This window comes from Pleurodeles waltl, chromosome 9 (genome assembly GCF_031143425.1).
Source record: "Pleurodeles waltl isolate 20211129_DDA chromosome 9, aPleWal1.hap1.20221129, whole genome shotgun sequence".
Lineage (NCBI taxonomy): Eukaryota > Metazoa > Chordata > Amphibia > Caudata > Salamandridae > Pleurodeles > Pleurodeles waltl.
The window spans coordinates 883,432,310-883,451,982 of NC_090448.1; the positions used below are offsets into that span (position 1 = coordinate 883,432,310).

Sequence of the window (19,673 nt, forward strand, 5' to 3'; positions counted from 1 at the left end):
TGATCCATCCTTCCTTATACATATATTCACTTAAAGAACCAAAGGTTGCAAGGATGTTATAGTTCTGATTTAAATTTACTCAGCCCTGCGAGGCGGGGTTATAGCCACCCAACCCCACACATGCACGGCGTTCGGTGGTGCACGGCAGGGCATGGCCACAGGGTGTGGCCACAGACAAGGCCCTGCGGCCAACCTCCTATAACCACCAAACCCTGCATGCATACTTTTCTGAGTGGGTCTGTGAATGTGTGCATGAGTACCTGAGTCGGTCTGCCAGTGGGTGCATGGGACTCTGAGTGATTCTATGAGTGAGTGCATGAGTCTCTAAGTGGATGTCTGTGAGTGGATGCATGACTGTCTGAGTGGGTAGTGAGTAGGCATGTGATTGTCTGAATGGGTCTGTGGTTGGGTGCATGAGTGTCTGAGTGAGTCTGTGAGTGAGTGTGTAAGTCTCTGAGTGTGTCTGTGAGTGGGTGCCTGAATCTCTGAGTGGGTCTGTGAGTGGGTGCGTGAGCCTCTGAGTGTGTCTGTGAGTGGGAGTGTCTAAGTAAGTCTTTAAGTTGTATGTAAGTGACTGAGTAGGTCTTTGAGTGAGTATTTGAGTCTCTGATTGAATCTATGAGTGAGTGCATGAGTTTCTAAGCATGAATGTGAGTGAGTGAGTGAGTGCATAAGTCTGTGAGTGGGTCTGTGAGTAGTTACGTGAGTCTCTGTGTGGGTCTGTGAGTGGATGCGTGAATGTACTAGTGGGTCTGTGGGTGGGTGCATGGGTGTCTGATTGAGTGTCTGAGTGCGACTGTGAGCAGGTGTGTGAGTGTCTGTGTAGGTGTGTCAGTAGCTCTTTGAGTGATTCGGCCACAAAGGAACCTCGCCTGCCCTTATATCCAACCAGAGTCCACAGTTTCGTTTTGCGCAAAATATCTACCCACATAGCGTTCTTTCTGCCTCCTTGGGTAAATGTCCAGTACATATCCTACACTACAGCTGCATAACCAAGGAAATGTCACCAGTGACCTTGTGTGCGTTTTGGCAATATTATTGTTCCTGGTGCGTCTTTATCCAGAAATATGTGATCTCATGATATAGAGAGGCCAGCAAGTATACAAAGAAGTAAAACTCCACCAAACCAGGGTCCTTCCTGTCATCTATATGATGTAAGTGCTTCTTTATTTTGTGGGGATGCCCTCATATTCCTCGGATTTAAGAATGCACCACCAAAAACAGCGGGAAATGCACTTTGGGGCTCTTTGGTAAGCTGTCCATCATCCTGGCAAAAGGCGGGAAGACCTTTGCATGCTACTGAGGTGGATGGTGCAGGGCCAAGCGGGCAGAGCTTCCAGGCGACTTGCACATTTGCATACTCGTAGCAATTTAAAGGAAGAACCATGGACTCTGCTCTTACCAGGAGAGGACAAGAAAGAACCCACTCATCACAGTCACATACAGATTACGCTTCAATAGATCAATGATACACTCACCTCCACAAATAATTTTTTCAATAAGGAATCACCAAGAAAAAAAGTTTGTGCTGCTTTTGCGTCAAAAAATGACACAAATGCGGCACTAAAAAAGTATAAATATGGGCCTTAATTGGGGAGGGGACTCTGCTGCCCCTTCCCCGGGCAGATTTCGGCCTGGGGGACCCCATCCCTTTGGGGCCTGGCCATGGGACCTGGTGCCCTTTCGCACCCTGTGTGCAGGATCGGGACAGCGGGGGGAGCCTCAAGGCCTCTGTGGCCCAAGCAAGCTGCCCACCTCCTGCAGGAGCCTGCATTGCTATTGTCCACAGGGAGCAGCTGGAAATGCAGCTCTCTGTCTGCAAGAGCACTTGTTTTATCACTTTTCCTGCCTGCATGTCTGTGGGTAGGAGCACTTTTTTACAGCTCCGACCCGCTAGAACCTGAGTGCTTGCTTTTGCTTGGTGGGAGCTGTCAAAGCTCCTGTCAAGCAAAAGCAAATAGCTATGTCCTAGGGGTGGGCACCGCAAGACATAGCAAGAGATGGCCCTGGGGGGGTTGCAGTCCCCAGGGCCATCTATGATTCCAGGAGGGAGTCGTACGTCCCCCCACCCCTTCTATTTGCATGGGCCGCCTAGAATGGCCCCCTCCTTTTTTTAAATAAAAGAAAGCCCCCAGGGAGGTGGTGGTCCCTGGGTGCGGGGAGGTCTGCGCGGCCCCTACTCCATATTTAACTTAGCCCCTGGGAGGTGGTGGTCCCTGGGGCTGGAGTGGGGTCTGCACAGCCCCCATTACTGTTTCTTTAGCCCTGGGAGGTGGTGGTTCCTAGGACTTATAGAGCACTGTGCGCCCACTCCTTTTTTTAAACAATGCCCCTGCGACCTGGCCCACCAAGGGGCTACAATTAAAACAAGCACAGGAGCCTGTGCTTGTTTTTTAAAATGTATTAAAAAAATAATCTTTTTGCCCTGCAGTGGTCCCTCTGGAACCCCAAGACCAAGGCTTGGGGGTCAGGGTATTCCTACCTTGCCCCCTTTTTTTTTTTTTTTTAGTTCAAGATGGCTGCTAACACTTCCTGGTTGAAGTTTTGGCAGCCAATCAGAGTTCTGCATTTCCCTGCACAAGCTCTTTATTCTTCGTGAAGTCATTGCAGATCTACAAATTTAGATATCCTTGAATTTCTCAGCAGCTACCGAACTGATTTACACCCAAAAACAAAAAGCACAATCTGCAGAACAACATCTGCCTTTCTGCCAAATTTGGTGTAATTCCATCCAGCGGTTTGGGCTGTAGTTGTGTTCAAAACTCCTATGGGAATTAACATGGGAAACACACCTTTTTGACATCCTCCTTTTCTTGCCTCCCCCCCTTGAGATCATCCTGATCTTTTCACTTGCAACCAGAATTGCCAGCACACTTTTTTGGAAACTTGTGTGACGATCCCTCTAATGACTCCAAAGATATAGGCAAGTCAAAAAAACACGTTTCCTATGAAAACATGGTCCTAATTATTACTACCTACGGTGTCCACCAGTAGGTTGTATTTGTACATATTTATATATATATATGTGGGTGTATATATTATATACATAAATATATACATATAAGGGCTTTCAACATAGCAACCAAAAGGTGCTTGTGCCAAGGCTTTTAAGAGGTCAGCTTATATTTTCTATGGCAAGGACTTAAAAGTACCACAATATGCCTATGGCAATTTCTTACAACGAGTGTACAGAAATAAAGTGCAAACATTAAATTAATTTACTGCAGTCTCCTTTAAATGTGTTTATGAATGACGTTTAACTAAAATGATTACTATTTCATAATGTTATTCCCCCTTTTCTCTCCTCAGGCTCTCTATATGTTCTATGCCTTGGCAATAGTGTGTGACGACTATTTTGTTCCATCCTTAGAAAAGATTTGCGAGGTATGTGATAAAATATTTAGTTATGTCTGATGCTGGTTTTGTAATTTTTTTGTATGAAATAAACATACACACATTAGGCTTTGGCAGTGAAACCTATTGGCTTTGCCAAAGTCTACACAGCTGCCGTAGATGCACATGCATCGGTGGTGACCATCTTTGAATGGGTCTGTAAAATACTAGAAGTGTATTAAAGATGGTTGCAATGGATGCACATACATTTATGGTGGCCATGTTTAAATGAATTTGTGATGTTTGAACAAACCACTTCAAAGATGGCTGCAGTGATGTGCAGGAATCAACAGCAGTCATCTTTGATCGCATTTGTATTTTTTTAAACAACGTGCGGTTCCGGTCATCCTTTAATAGGTATCTTCAAATAATAAAAACAAATTGCTTTGAGCCCACTGTGCAATAGAGTTGCAGCAGCAAGAAAACAATGTAAAATGTATAGTAAAAATTGGGAAGGGGTGGCGGTTAGGTGAAAAAAGAGGGAGGGGTTGTGGACATTAAAAACTTTAAAAGGGAGGGGGAAGCAATGACAGGATAGCAGAAAAAGGAAAGGAAGCAACTTGGAAAGCATGGGTCAAAGTAAAGAGGGCAGCAGCACTTAGGTGAGATAGCAAGAAAATGCATGCACTCCCATGAAGTGCATAGAGGAAAATAAAAAAGTAGTTCCCTGCTTGCCAGGAACATTAGCAGTGGAAGGACATAAGTCAACCAATCAAAATGCTATGACACTGAAATGCTCCTTGGTGGGATATACACAAGAATAGAGAGGAAAGCCACCCAATCAAGAATGGAGAACTGAAATAGACTACAAAGCCACCAAGTTAGGAGGCTGGCTCAAAGTCATGAGAAAAAAAGTAAAGCATATTCTGTGGGTTTTGTTAATTATTTCAAAAAAGTGCTTGAAAGTATTTGGTAAAGGGCTCAGACACTCAGCATGGCAATCGTGATGATGGTGAAGGATGTGGAGATGAGTTAATACCGGCAGTAAGGTAAATGCTATAGGTGTCCTTTATGTAGTTTTCATAACGTAGGTTGTGATGCAGACTAGATAGACAATCTCAGCTTTTCTCCAGGGAGGGAGAAATGTTTGTGGGAACAAAGCAGAAACCTAAACATCTGTTACCTCACAATTACATTTCATTACCCATGAAATTCAGATTGTGAGCAAAAATGGAGCTGAGCTGTTGTCCTGTATAACTACCACCATGTTTCTCTTCGACTGCCTGCTACCGAAGTCCCCTCAGAATTCTAGTGCATCATAGACCAGTGGCAGTTTGGGAAGTGCAACAAAGTTCCCTGCCACTTTGCCAGGGTCCCTCATAATTCAATTTCTTCAGTGGCTGCCAGAGAAAAGTGTTTACGATTTTTTAGAAGCCACCAACTCCTTATAGAATCACAGCAGCATCTGTCATACTGTGCTTAATCTCATCTCAGAAGAGTAACACTGGGAGTCTAGGAAAACCCTGAGATAATATGGGATGCATTTACCACAATAGTCACACTCACTGACACAGCACAACTTAAAATAGAATCAAATATTAGTGATCAAATGAATACAGGTCTGAGCCACAAGGAATCTTGTTGCACAATTGTGTAATATAAAAAGCATGATACATTGTTTGCTTACACCCATCATTTACCTCAACCATCAGTTAAGTCTTCATTAATCCAATTGGTAACCATTTTTAAATTCATAAAATAGTTTCTAATCATCTGGAACCTACCACCCATTCAAAACAGTTACAGAAATGAAAAAGCATAGCAATATGAGCTCAGCAATCATTTTTAGGCACTCTTTAGCAAGATTCTCTTAGCTACTGGCATAATGGTGTCTCTGTGTTACTGTTTCAATGTTGAATGTGTTGGATGCATTATTGAGTTAGGGACTTAATTTTGGGGTGTGTCTGGGTTATGTTGGATTTATTGGATACTTGTCTGAAATAGTGTCTCAGTGTTACATAGGTCTTTGGGTATGCCTCAATCTTGGATACAACTCTGGGGTGGTATATCAGTGTTGTGTATATTGCTGATTTAGAATCTCATTGTTGAATACATCTAGCTAGTGTGTCAATGCTGGATTAGTGTTTACAGTGTCAGTGCTAGACAAATATTTAAGTAATACCTTGGTGTCATTGAAAATAGATTTTAGTTAATGCCTTGGTGTTCAGTTCATCAACTAGATCTCTGGATTAATGCCCAATGGAATTACTACACTGTGTCAATTGTGGTTATCTCATTGCAGTACTGTCTAAATGTTGTATACATTGATACTTTAGAATTTGTGGTTTAGAGTTTCATTGCTGTGTACCTCGCTTGCTATATTATGGCCCTCATTATAAGTATGGCGGGCGGCAGAAACCACCCACCAAACTCAAACCGCCGAGAGAATGGCCCTCATTATGAGTTTGGGGCGGGGAAGCCCCCTGCCAAACTCAAACTGCCGAGAGACCACCTGAGCGGTCCAAACACCACTGGCACTATTTGGAGTTCACCGCAGGGTCGGTGAGTGTAAACAGTGTTTCCACCCACCGGCCCTGCGGTGAACAGGGCCTTAACATTGCAATTGGCTCATAATCGAGCAGGCAGCAATGTGGTGGTGCGGCGGGTGCAGCGGCCCCCGTCATGCATTCCACTGCCCATAATTCGGGCATTGGAATGCGCGACAGGACTGTGCACGGAGGCCCCTGCACTGCCCATGTCAAGTGCATGGTCAGTGCAGGGGCCCCCAGGGGGCCCCCGACACTCCTGTTTCGCCAGACTTTCCATGGTGTTGGAACCACCATGAAAAGGCTGTCCGTATGGGGACTCGTAATCCGGAGAGCAGCAGTGCTGCCCTGGCGGATTACAACCTCCGGGACTGCAAAACTGTGTCAGTGTTTCGACCGTGGCCCGTCCACCACGGTCGTAATGTGGCGTCGGACCACCACGACCGCGGCGGTCCGATCACCACCATGAGTCTGGGAGTCTCAAGACCGCCAGACTCATAATGAGGGCCTATATCAGTGTGTTAAGAGTTTCTGTGTTAGAAACATCTGCAGATTAGTGTTTTGTTGTTGGTATATCCTTCTGGGTTTAGTGTGTCACTGCTGAGTACGTCACTGCGTTCTCAATATTGGATAATTTGTAATGATACAGTTTCTATGTTAAATACGTCTGTTGGTTAGTGCCTCTTTGCTGTATTTGTTTCTGGGTTTGGTGTGTCAGTATAGGGTACATCACTTGGGTAGTTTCTCAATTTTGGATGTATTGCTGTGTTAGACTTTTTATGTGGCATATATGTGTGGTTTAGTATTTCAGTGTTGGGTGCCCCTCTTGGTTTAGTGTGACAGTGTTTGGAATGTCTCTAGAGTTCTGTCACAATGTTGGACACTTTTCTTGGTTAGTGTCTGAGTGTTTGATTCAGTGGATACATTTCTAGGTTGATTTCTCAATGTTGGACTTCTCTGGGGTAACTTTTCAATGCTGACTCTGTTTCCGGGTTAAGTTTTCAATTTTGGATATGCTACTTGATTAATGCCTGATGGTTGAATTGAATTGACAATATTATTTGCACTTTTAATTAAAACCATTACAATTATAGCAAAAAAAGCAAAGGGCATTAGCATTTCATGGGTTTTTTGAGACATCTGAGAGCCCTAGTTGGAAATTAAATAGTCAAGATTTAAAAATGATACCATCTACAAGGATGTTTTTGTGTAGCAGAAAATTAAAATGTGTTTCAACAACTGTTTTCAAAACACCAAACCTTACACAGATTGCATGAGGATGTGCAATATTCCCTGTTAAAGTATGTTTCAACAATTCAAATTAATAAAGCAGTAATATTTTCTATAGAAAAATTCTTCTAAAAAATCATGGCAGCTAAAGCTATATTAAAAATATGAACGGGAGAAATTAGTTTGTGCAAATTTTGCAGGACAGTTCCTTCAGGAGCCTTGTTCACTTGGACCACCAAGTGGACGACAAGCATAAGTAATGCAATAGGTCTCGCCTTAGCAAGAGTTAGAGCTGTTGGCGTTGTAAATAATAATGACAACCTCGCATTTGAACCTTAAAAATATTTAACCATAGAGCACATTAAACCTTTATCAGAAATAAACTGTGTTTGTGCATTCCTTTATACACTTGGCATTAGACTGTAATAGCCTGAACAGCCCTTACAGAGACCCACAGTAAAAATAGCATTTGGAAGAAACATGCTTATGTAAACATATATTCAGCCCCTGGATGGCATAAGCACATAAAGAAGAATGATAAAGAATATTGCAGTATAACCACGTAATCAGCTCCTTGAGGGCATTGTGTACTATATTTTTTCAGGCCTAGCAGGCCTTATAAATATTGTTTAATTGTGGGGCCAGTGGGACAATGGTGCAGTGCCGCAGGTCATTGCTAGATGTCCCGGTAGGGTCAACAGCAGAAAGTGCAGTACCACTGGTTGTGGCTAGATGTTCCTGTAGAGTCAACAACAGAAGGTGCGGTATCACTGATTATGGCTAGATGTCCCTGTAGAGTCAACAGCAGAAGGTGCAGTACTACTGGCCGTGGCTAGATGTCCCTGTGGAGCCAAAAGCACTATCAGAAATAAACTGTGTTTGCTCATTAGCAGAAGGTGCAATACCACTGGTAGATATCCCTCTGGAGCCTACTGAGTTAGTAGTGCTTTGGGGCAATTAACATCCTTCAGCCCTTGGAAAACCTAGTGTATGACACATTGCAGGTTGATTAAGGCTGTCCGAATATTTTTACAAACAAGGACCTTATAACACAAAGTACTTTAAAGCCTCTTAAAAAAGAAAAAAAAGATCCAGCTTTAAGAGAATTTGAATAAACACTCACTGGTGGAAGAGGTTATGATTTTTGGTCCCCCTCTACCCTAGTGTGCCCCACAAGATGGATTGGACAGAAAGAGCACATTGCCCTGAATGTTTTGCTGGTGGTCCCATTGCCCTAGGACCACCACAGGCTGAGCTATGTCCCAAAAGGTGTTGCAAAAGGAATGCCAGCAAAGCATTATGGCTGAGTTTCCGTGCATACATCAAACCTTTATGAGAAATAAACTGAATTAGTGCAATTAGTAGAAGGTGCAATACCTCTAGTTGTGGCTAGATGTTCCTGAGCCAACTGAGCTAGTAGTGCCTTGGGCAATTATTATCCTGCAGCTCTTGGACAATATAGTATATTACACATTTACATATCAAGCAAGACTATCAGAATATTATTACAAACAAGACCCTTAAAACACAAGACCCCACAGGCTGACTTATGGCCAAAAATGTGTTGTAAAAGGAATGCCTGTGAAGCATTATGGGGTGAGTTTTCCCAAATGCAGTGAATATTGCAGCATTGGCTCTCCTGCTGTGCCGGGAGAGCGGCTGTTGAGTAATTCATTCCTGGGTCAATTTCATGCTATGTAAAGCAACATAAAATTGTACAAAACACATGCATGACACAACCACTTCTGATTACTGATCGTGTAAAGTAAGGACCAAGTTAAGGGCAAACGCGGAAAACAAACCGCACACATGAACATGAGTGCTTGTTGACAAACATGAGAGGCAGGAGACAATGAAAAATAGTCCGCCCAAACAGCAGAAAACATTCCAGACTTAATTAAACTGTACTTGGCCGGTGCTCCTTGACCAAGTACAGGAAGTGACATAACGGCTTCCAAACCAGTTAAGAGACAGCAAAATCAGAGCAAACACGGCCTTTCACCTATTGTAAACGGCATGCAGCGGCAGGCGGGAGCAAAGTCCTATACTCCATACAACAGGTCTTGCAGACAGTGCATGCACGCTGTCTAGGTTCGACCTAAAAAGCAGTACAACTTTATTGGATGGTTTCAGAGCAGTTTCATGGCAGAAGTATTCCTCCTTGAACCCCCCGAGTGGACAAAAGAGTACGACTTTGTTAAATAGTTTCAGAGCAGAGGTTTTGCCCATAGGTAGAGCATTTCAAAAAGAAATTATTCTTAAGCCTCAGACAATTTGTTTCCCTCAAGTTCAGCATTATTCTGTTTTTATAGCTGGTCCGCTTTTAAGAGACATTTGGCGAAACACGCCATAGTTAGTGGCGAGAGCCCTTTCATGCAGATCAATACTGCAAGTCAGCAGGTTCTGATGCCATTTAAATTAAAGATATTTCGAAGGTAATTTCTAATCCACAGCAGCAGGACTGGACAAATACATAATATGTGCAAAAAGTCTTAATGTGAGCTGTCACATAACCTGCAGGCTTTGTTCTCCTTTGGTGTGTGCCATTTTGGTAAATCATCAATTGATGGCAGAATCCCAAATCTGTGTGAGTTCTTGTTCTCGAAGGCCGAATTGCAGTCTAACCTGCACCGGTGAGGAGCTTTGTGGCAAGCAGAAAATGAGACAGTGGATGTGCTCTGGGCTTTATTCAAGAAACTGAGAATTTCCCTGGGAACATTTCCAAGCCGTATGTCAATGAAGGCAGAAACTTGCTGTTACCAGACAGGGTTGTACTGACCAGACTGGCCGAACTGGGCTGGAATGGTGGGGGCCTGTTATGTTATTGAGGGTGGATTTGCGGTGGTGGTGCTGCAGTACTTTCCCCCAGTAACAAAAGCAGCAATCCAGCATAATCCACTCGCTCTTGTTTCCAGCCCCACGGTGCCAGCTAGTAATTCACACTTGCACTGAACTGATGTTTTTGAAAAGATACAAAATTTAACACTATCGCCATGTGGGGGCTGGTCTGACAAAATTGCCAGGGTTGCTTTGGGTCCCCTGTACAGCCGTTACCAGAGGCTGTCAAGAGTGGCTTTGTAGTTTAGTAGCAGGGTCTGTAGCCTTGTGATTTGAGATTCCCCCCTCACTTTCAGTGTGTTCAGGTGCAAGCGATGGGACCAGCCTTCTTGCAAGCAGATAGCTAGGTACGTATAGCTCCCACTTCTGCCCAGAGGATTTCCTCCACAATATCAGGTCTTCTTCCGGATAACCCTGTTCTCAAAAACAACCATCTTAGTTTTCTCGAGGTTTATAATCAGCTTGTTAAATGAGCAGTATTGAAATAAGAAATGCGCTATGTTTTGTAGACATATGCCTGATAAATTCAATAGAATAATGTTATTGGGGTGTAATAGAGCAGATAACAGTAGTTGACCTAGTTTTGCAGGACGTGAGTGGTTTGAATCGAGTGGTCGAGCAGTAGTGCCTCTTGTTTCAGGGCATCTAACACCTTTTTCGTCTGAGGCTTCAGTTTTTTTGTCTTAGTAGAAGCATCTCTCGCCAGATCCTGGATGAAGTTAAAATCACCCCTAGCACTATAGGGCCAGCCACCCCTAAAGCAATATCATAAATCTGCCTTACTGGCTCAAGGTCGTCCTCCACTGGGGCACATTAATTGACGAGATTCAAATGATTTCTATTCATGTTAGCTTCCAGCCAGATCCACCTCTCTTGGGAGTCCCTTGTCACTTGAGAGACCTGCCAGTCCACCACTCCACCCAAGTAGACATCTACCCCTCTAACTACCAGACCAACAGAAGAAAAATAGCCTTTTGAATAATACTTCGGAATTAATTGTTCAGGGTAGTTATTTTTAACATAGGTCTCCTGCAGAAATAATACTTCCGGAGAAAGAGAAGTTATCCATCTAATAAGCTCCCTATACTTGCACTTTTTTTAAATGCCATTCACATTGCACGAAATGCATTTTGCTTCAAACCCCATCACAGCAATATTCCCTTCCTTAATAAAGGCATTCCCGCCAAGCTGTAACTAAAACATAGACAATCAGACATGATTCTACTCATTGTCACTGTGGATGGAGAAATGTTTCCATAATGTATTCCAAAAATTATGCAATCAGACATTCTGCTCCTTTTAACTAAACATGCTCCCCACTACCAAGCTCCAACCCAGTCAGTCTCCCCTCCACCCAGACACAACTCAAGTGAAAAAACAATTAACATCTAAATATAAAATCCCTTCCCCAAGCAGGAGAAGCATTGCCCACCGTACCTGTCCTGCAGTGCAAAAGGTTATACTGGGTGCCATGACTTTGCACCCGGTGGCAACCGTGCCCCCCCCACGTGCCTTAAGAAACTGAACAATTGTGGAATTGTGCTTAAAATATCCCTTTGCAAGCAGACCTGTACATCCCAGCAGGACAACCAAGTTGAAACGTAATTACCCGGCAATCGTACCATAGCCCAGGACACTAGCTAACACCAAACCATCTAATTGCCCCCTTTTATTCCACATTGGGCAAATTAGAGCTCTCATGCAGAAGCTGCTGAGCCTCCATGATGCTGATAAAAAGATGAAATTGTTCCCTGGCCAAAAACGACAATTTAGATTGTTGAACCATTGGTGCTTGTAAGCCCTGAGCTTTTAATAAAGGCAACATTTCACAAAATATTTTCTCCAACAAGCAGCTGAAGCAGTCATATTGGAAAACATGCGACTCTGGAGATTTTCTGGAGTGGAAAATTGTTGTTGCTTGATCGCCTCTGCCAGCACCTTTTCTTTAAATTGACAGTCCATAAAGTTCATCATATAGTAAGTGGAAATTTCAAGCTGGGAGGACGTAGGGCTGGAACATAATGAGTCCCTTGTTATTGATAAGTCACCGGGGCATTCTGGAAGAACCTGAGATCTAATGAAAGAGTCTACCCATTGAAGAACTTGCTGGCCATCACAACCCTCTGGGACCTCCACAAGGCGCAGATTAGAACATCTAGAATGGTTTTCAAGCTCCCCTTGCTTGGCCTCAGGAGCAAAGTTGTGTTTCTTAGCTGGGTACCTTGTTTTTGGGTCGATGAGACTTGATCTTCCAATTGCGATACTTTGGCCTCTTCCTCCTTAAGCCTCACCGGAAGCTGGGTCATCGTCTACTTAATTTTAGCAAGCCCAGCTCACAGAGCTGCTACTTCTATTGTCTGTGATGCCTTAAGTTCTCTAATCTCATCAAGTATCATATTAAGCATAATTTTATCATCCATTTGCATTGTTACTGTTTGTCAGAGAAAACTTGCAACTGCACTTCCTGCTGGTCACACCCCATAGCAGCGGGCACTGATGCCTGAGAAATTGCGGCCTGAGGGCCGACAAAAGAAACTTGCGATGGATCAAGTCTTGAAACAGAGGCAGATTTAGGTGAAGTTGCCAGAAGGGTAGCTTGCTGTATGTATTCCGGGGCACCCACACCTGTTTTAACTGTTTAACCTTATAGAACAGAGACTTCACTCCCAGAGCTGGGCCAACCCCGCCGGAGGATGAGGCCCCAGAAGCTGAAACAGAAGATGATCCAGCAGTTGTGATTCCAGCAGACTCCCTAAGATTACTAGAAGTGTTAGAAGAGTCTAGAATGCCCACAACTATTGCAGCGGCCGAGGAAACCTGATGTGACCCCACGGGGGAGCCCACCCCCTGCTCTGCCACCCCATGACTTAGCAGAAAGGATCGGCAAATTTAGCATATACTACAGGCAAAGGTCAAACCCTTCGGAACATTCAACCCCACCCGCAATTCTTGCTTAGCTTCTATTAAAAAACGTATTGTTTCACTTGATAGGGAGAATGAGTGCCACAAATGGGGTACTTGAAGATGAGGAGAAGTTCTTCCTGTATAGCAAACAATGCTGCCAGCAAAGTTTTAGGCGCTTTCCAAAGTTTTGAGCAGCTATTGCCAATACTCATTTTATCAACCTCACAATAGTGAGAGTCTTCTCCGATGAGTCAAAGCTCACTTGGTTGTATGCAGTTTTGTGCAGAGGGCGCTTTTAAATTAATTCGGAGCACCTTTCATTAGAAATTTGAGAATAACAATAAAAAACATGTATAGTTATGCGGGGTTGAAAAGGTGAAGTATGGAGTTGATATGAGGAGTCCCTGAGTAAGCATAAACTGGTAGTTATAAAATGCACATTGGCGGAAACTCGCAACTTAATCGCTAAACTATTGAAAAAAAATAAGAGATGAGGAGAGAATGGGAAGGGAAGAGAAGGGAGAGTTGTAGGGGAGTTAAAATAGTAGGGAAAAGGGATGTGACAAAGGACTAAGAGCAAGTTGGGGGAGGGGCGTGGGGACATCTAGACAGTATTTAGGAGGTGTGCAGTAGGCGCTTAAAGCAAATAAACTATTTTACCACAAATTAACTGGCCTTAATAAATCCAACTCTCTTATAATAAATGTGCAAAGAGGACATGGCCCTGTCTATTCATATTAATTAAATGTGCATATCCCCCAAATAATATCCATTTTAGATGTTTAGGGGCCTTTTCACCAAGGAATGGAAGCGTATGCATAAGATTAATAAAGCAGTATTATTTTAAGCACTCTAAAATGCATTTGTGAGTAGGCCTCTGTATGATTTTTCACCCTGCCAGTGTCCCTTTGTGCTTTGAAAAAGCAAATTGCTCTGGAAGCAACATAAATTCAGACAGACGCCTTTGGTTTCTAGCGCGGACAGGGGATCAATAAACTGTGAGCAGGTACATGCAGGGGATACAGCTTTGTATTGGAAAGTCTCTAGAATTATTTAGGAGCCCTGAGAAAGCCATGCATCTTGTCCTCTGACAGGCACGGCATAAGAATTTATTTCAGAACCCTGGAGATATATGAATAATCTTCAGCTTTTTCCTTTTCTTTTTTTTCACAACCGTAAAGCCCTGTTTTATTTATCATTTCCCCACTCTTCTCGCCCTTAGGCCTGCTTTTTGAGCAGGTGTCTGAGAATAGTTAATGTGACTGTTTTTCGCAAACCTCAGGGTTCTTTTCTGTATCTGTATAAACGTTGTGTGTTTTGGTCTCAGCATTGAGTGCCAGAAAATCTAAATATTTGACACTTCTTTCTGCAAGCATCTCAATTTCATTCTCACAAGTTTAGAAAGATATGGAGATACAGAATAATGTAAGTCTGAAATACAAGAATGTGCGCGATAAGTGATGTGCGAACATGCCTCCGTGGCACATTTCACACCTTGAAAAACTTAAAAGTGGCTTCAGTGAGATGCTGTAAAGATTGACCTTAAAGAGGTAACAAGAATAAGTGTTTAATATGACCTGTAACGCAGTCCACACCCCTACATGGTACGAGGTGCAATTTAGAGGCTATAAAATAACCTGAAAATGCACTGTTGGGATCAGCATGTAAACTCAATACCATAATGTACCCTTTTATGTTAGTGCTTTGTAGTAAATAGTCTTGTGACCTTTCTGTAACCAAAAAGCTGCAAGTTCAGGATACCATAATTCAGAGAATGTATGATCCCTCTATTTGATTTCATTCTCACCAGTCATTTAGTCCCTTCTGTAGCTTTAACACACTACATAGTTAAGTAAAGTACACCGTTCACTTCAATTAGTTTTAATTTATTTATTCCCTCAGCAAACCATGCCAAAGTACAAACAAAGCACATTAGTATTCTTTTTTGCCTTCTCTCTGGATTCTAAGGTCAATCCAAACAGGGCATTTAAAACAACACTCTTGTAAGAATAATATGCTTTTGTTAACAGCTTAAAAAATAAAAAATACATATTTAATAATAAAAGCTCCAACTGCTAACTTGCAAGTACAATATCCATATTTTGCAAATCTTTACATTGCAGGATATAAACTTCCAAATGTAAACTAAATCCTCCTTACTGGTTTCTAGCAAATATTTGAAACCCATACTTTAAAAACAAAACTGTCACCCTTCTTGCGGTGGTGTCATATACGGCAGCTGGAATTGCATTATCCAAGAACCCACTCATACCCCTCCATCTCAGTCTTCTAGCTCGTGATTGCAAAAGAACACATCAAATAATTGTTATTCATCTTCTGTATATTGCACTCTACACGTAGTGGGGGTTGGTGGCCTCAGAAAGTGATGGGTTGTGAGAGCTGTTTGAGACATTCTCTCTTTATTCTCTAGGCAGGCAGTGCTGCGGTGGCAAAGCCCTTTACCCTGATAAGCAGCTCCTAACCCACTCACATACACAATCTGAGCCAGACACTTGAGATGGGCGAGCCACAGAAAGCTCGAGCGAGGCTCGAGCCTGAAGCCTGGTTCTGACTCAAGTCTAGGTTCCAGATTTTATTGACCTTTCCATTACCATCACATTTCAATAACAGTTGTGTCAACTGGTGCCTTGCTGTACGTAAGGCGATACGATCCTTCTCCACATAAAATCAGTTTTTGAACCCCAAACCTCTTAAACGTCCCCCTCTCCTTCCCCATACATCGAGGTCTTTATACTACGCCGCCTACGTCGATACAGGCCTCGACGGTGAATGAAAAGCAGCCCTGGGAAAAATGTTCAATCCAGCCCTGCTCCTTTCCTTCTCTTTTATCTCTCTTTCTCTCCTTTTGTCTTTCATCTCTCTCTTTCCTCTGTCTCCCCTAAATCACCCCCTGTGAATGCTGCAATTAGCCAGGGGCGCTGGAGAAAGTAGCACAGGTGCCACCAGCATCCCTATGCTTTCAAAAACCGGGCTCCAAAGGATCCAGCCCACAGGATAAACAAAGAAGGCCTCTAGCACTGTCTGGAGAGGCTCTTCACTGTGGCCAACCCTATATGCACTTGTGTAGAGTACTAAACTGCCCTGTAAGCATATGTCCTGCACTTTTCGAGCCTCCATTGTCCTATTCACCGTCGCCTGATCATATGAAGATTTTTTGGTCTTTTCTGACATCGTGTATCTGGTGACCTGATGCTGATCCAACACTATAGCACTAGGCAATGTTTTCTTCCTTACTTGAATATGTTGAGTGAGCCAGAAGAGGTAAAAAGCGATGATGGGTAGTGGGTATAGTGAAATGATTTGCCGTAAGAGAATGAGGGATATTAGTTCTTACAACAGAATAGAATTTCAAGAGTAATAGATAGAAATCATCTGGAAACACAAAACTAGAGAAAAGGCACCGAGTGCGGAATGTTACAAAGCAGGTTCTAGAAACAAATCCAAATCATTTCTCTGATTTTGACCTTTAGCTGCCTTGCCTGACCAAACTTAGTTCCATTTCATAATGAGTGTATAATTGAAAATCTACACCACTGTTCATTCTGAAAATATAAGCTTGTCAGAACGTCCATGGACAATGGTCGTATCAGGTGTAATGTTTAATGGCAGCTCCAAAAACAACCAGGAAATTAATACAGAGGCACAAAATGAAAAAGAGTTGAATAAATCACATTAAAATGTTTTGTCTGAGTATTTTAGTCGTGAAGACCAATTTTTAGGAAAATTACCTTTATTATTCCAATTCGTTTCCTTTCCTATTACAATTCTTTTCACTATTATATGTCGCATTTTTGCTCCTCAGACTCTTATGCCAAGGTCAAAATGTAGCATGCTCATTGCCAATTCCTACAACTAAGAAAAGAAACGCTGATCACTATTACAATTGTTTACTGCAACACTGCACCAATGTCATGCTCCTCACCAACCACAGATATTATTCATGTAGTTAATGGAATACTGGCCATTAACCTCAGTGCTGACACCTATACTACTGAAAGTGCTTTGTTGCCCTAGTGCAGAGATACTCAAAGTGAAATTCAGCCACCAGATGAGTATCTCTTTTTTTCTCACGGTCTGTGTGACACCATATATCTGCTTCGTGCCCCCCTATGCCCACCTTTAATACCCCGACCCTCGGCCTGCTGGTATCGGTGCAGACCTCAGGCATGCCACAGACAGTATGTTGTGGCCCTCAGGGAAATGTATGTGAGTACCCATGCCATAGTGCTTGGAGATTGTGACTATACAAGTGCCAGTAACATAACGTGACAGATACTGAGCGCTCACCAATGGACAAAGGAGCCACTTAACCCCAGTTCTATTGCTGACACCATTTCCCACGCTTAATGCCTACACTACACACTGTTATCAATATTTATGGTACCTCTCTTTACTTTTTTACTGGTTCACATTAAAACTGGCCACTATACCTCTTGTTAAGACCATCTCTGAGCACTCATTCCATGCTTTACACCAATAGTGAATAATCAGGTTTCCCCATCAGTTCATACAAATTGCACACTTTTTAACGTGTTACCACTAAGATTGTGATTTATACCAATACTGAATTCTAATTCTGTTGTTCGAAATACCACTGAGTGTGAACCTTGACTGCCATCTAATCCTATTGTTAAACAAACAAGTTGCAAACAATTACATGAAAACAAATTCCTATGTTACATTTTAAACTCTACCATTGAGCACAACCTGATTACCTCAATCAGTTTTTACAAATCACAACATCAATACTGAAATAATGCCATGATTGAAACCAGTATTGAGTATTAATGATGTTCTTTAGAAAACAAAACATTGCTCACATCACTGTTTTACACAAACAAGTTGCATGTCTCACCATCGTTGAACATTGATTAATTTGTTTACATCAATACCCATCGGTAATTCCATTGTTTATTCCGACACTAACAGTTTAGAAGTGCTTACATTGTGTAGGAGGCTGGCCTGGCTTGTAGTGGGTACCAGAGGTTCTTACACCTTGTGCCAGGTCCAGTTATCCCTTATTAGTGTAGAAGAGGTGTTTCTAGCAGCTTAGACTGATAGAAGATAGCTATGGCAAAGCAGCTTAGGCTGAACTAGGAGACATGTAAAGCTCCTACTATACCACTTATATCATATGCACAATATCATAAGAAAACACAATACACAGAGTTACTCAAAATAAAGGTACTTTATTTTTATGACAATATGCCAAAAGTATCTCAGTGAGTACCCTCAGTAAGAAGGTAATATATATATATACACAAGTTAAATGTACACAAACCAAAATTAGGTAAGTATTAGCAAGAAAAGTAATGCAAACAGTGTAGAATCACAATAGGTTGCAATAGGAACACATGGGTATAGGGGCAACACAAACCATATACTCCAAAAGTGGAATGTGAACCACAAATGGACCCCAGACCTATGTGAGCTTGTAGAGGGTTGCTGGGACTGTAAGAAAACAGTGAGGGTTAGATAAATACCCCACCCCAAGACCCTGAAAAGTAGGAGTAAAGTGCACCTACTACCCCCAGAGAGCACAGAAGTCGTGATAGGGGGATTCTGCAGGAAGAACAAACACCAGCAGTGCACTGACAATGGATTTCCAGACCTGAGTACCTGTAAGACAAGGGTACCAAGTCCAATAGTCGCGACAGTGTCAAGAGTGGGCAGGAGCCCAGGAAATGCCAGCTGAAGGTGCAAGGAAGCTGCCACTGGTTGGAAGATGCTTGGTGTTCTGCAAGAAAGAAGAGGACTAGGAACTTCTCCTTTGGAAGACGGATGTCCCACGTCGCGATGAAGCTTGCAGAGGTGTTCCCACGCAGAAAGACCACAAACAAGCCTTGCTAGCTGCAAGGGTCGCGGTAGAGATTTTTGGGTGCTGCTGAGGACCAGGAAGGACCAGGATATTGCCTTTTGGAGGAGGAGACAGAGGGGGTACTCAGCAACTCAGAGAGCCCTCACAGAAGCAGGCAGCACCCACAGAAGTACCCCAACAGGCACTTGGAAGAAGAGTGAACCGGAGTCCATGTGAAGTTACAAAAGGGAGTCCCACGACGCCGGAGGACAACTCAGAAGGTTGTGCCCTGCAGGACGGAGTGCTGGGGACCCAAGCTAGGCTGTGCATGAAGGAAATCCTGGAAGAGTGCACAGGAGCAGCTTCAAATCACGCGGTACACAGCTTTGCAGTCTAGCGTGGGGAGGCCACCAAACTTGGACTGAAGAGTCACTGGACTGTGGGAGTCACTTGGACAGAGTTGCTATGTTCCAGGGACCACGCTCGTCAGGATGAAGGGGACCTAGAGGACCAGTGTTGCAGTCTTTTGGTGCCTGCGTTAGCAGGGGGAAGATTCCGTCGACCCACAGGAGCTTTCTTCGGAGCTTCTGGTGCAGGGTGAAGGCAGGCTACCCCCAGAGCATGCACCACCTGGAAACAGTCGAGAAAGCTGGCAGGATTAGGCACTACAATGTTGCTGGTAGTCATCTTGCTACTTTGTTGCGGTTTTGCAGGCGTCCTGGAGCAGTCAGCGGTCGATCCTTCGGTAGAAGGTGAAGAGGGAGATGCAGAGGAACTCTGGTGAGCTCTTGCATTCGTTATCTAAAGAATTCCCCAAAGCAGAGACCCTAAATAGCCAGAAAAGGAGGTTTGGCTACCAAGGAAGGAGGATTGGCTACCAAGAGAGGTAAGAGCCTATCAGAAGGAGCCTCTGACGTCACCTGCTGGCACTGGCCACTCAGAGCAGTCCAGTGTGCCCTGAACACCTCAGTTTCCAAGATGGCAGAGGTCTGGGACACACTGGA

At 43.3% G+C, this 19,673-nt stretch overlaps 1 protein-coding gene across 2 annotated transcripts in view; it reads left to right on the plus strand.

Annotated features, from left to right (window-relative positions):
- Positions 1–19,673, plus strand: part of SLC24A4 (solute carrier family 24 member 4) — a 551,017-nt gene that overhangs the window by 327,751 nt on the left and 203,593 nt on the right. For both annotated transcript variants that reach the window (XM_069208207.1, XM_069208208.1), the window contains exon 4: positions 3,310–3,384. In XM_069208207.1, coding sequence (XP_069064308.1) covers positions 3,310–3,384 — 75 coding nt within the window. The remainder of the gene's footprint in view (positions 1–3,309; positions 3,385–19,673) is intronic.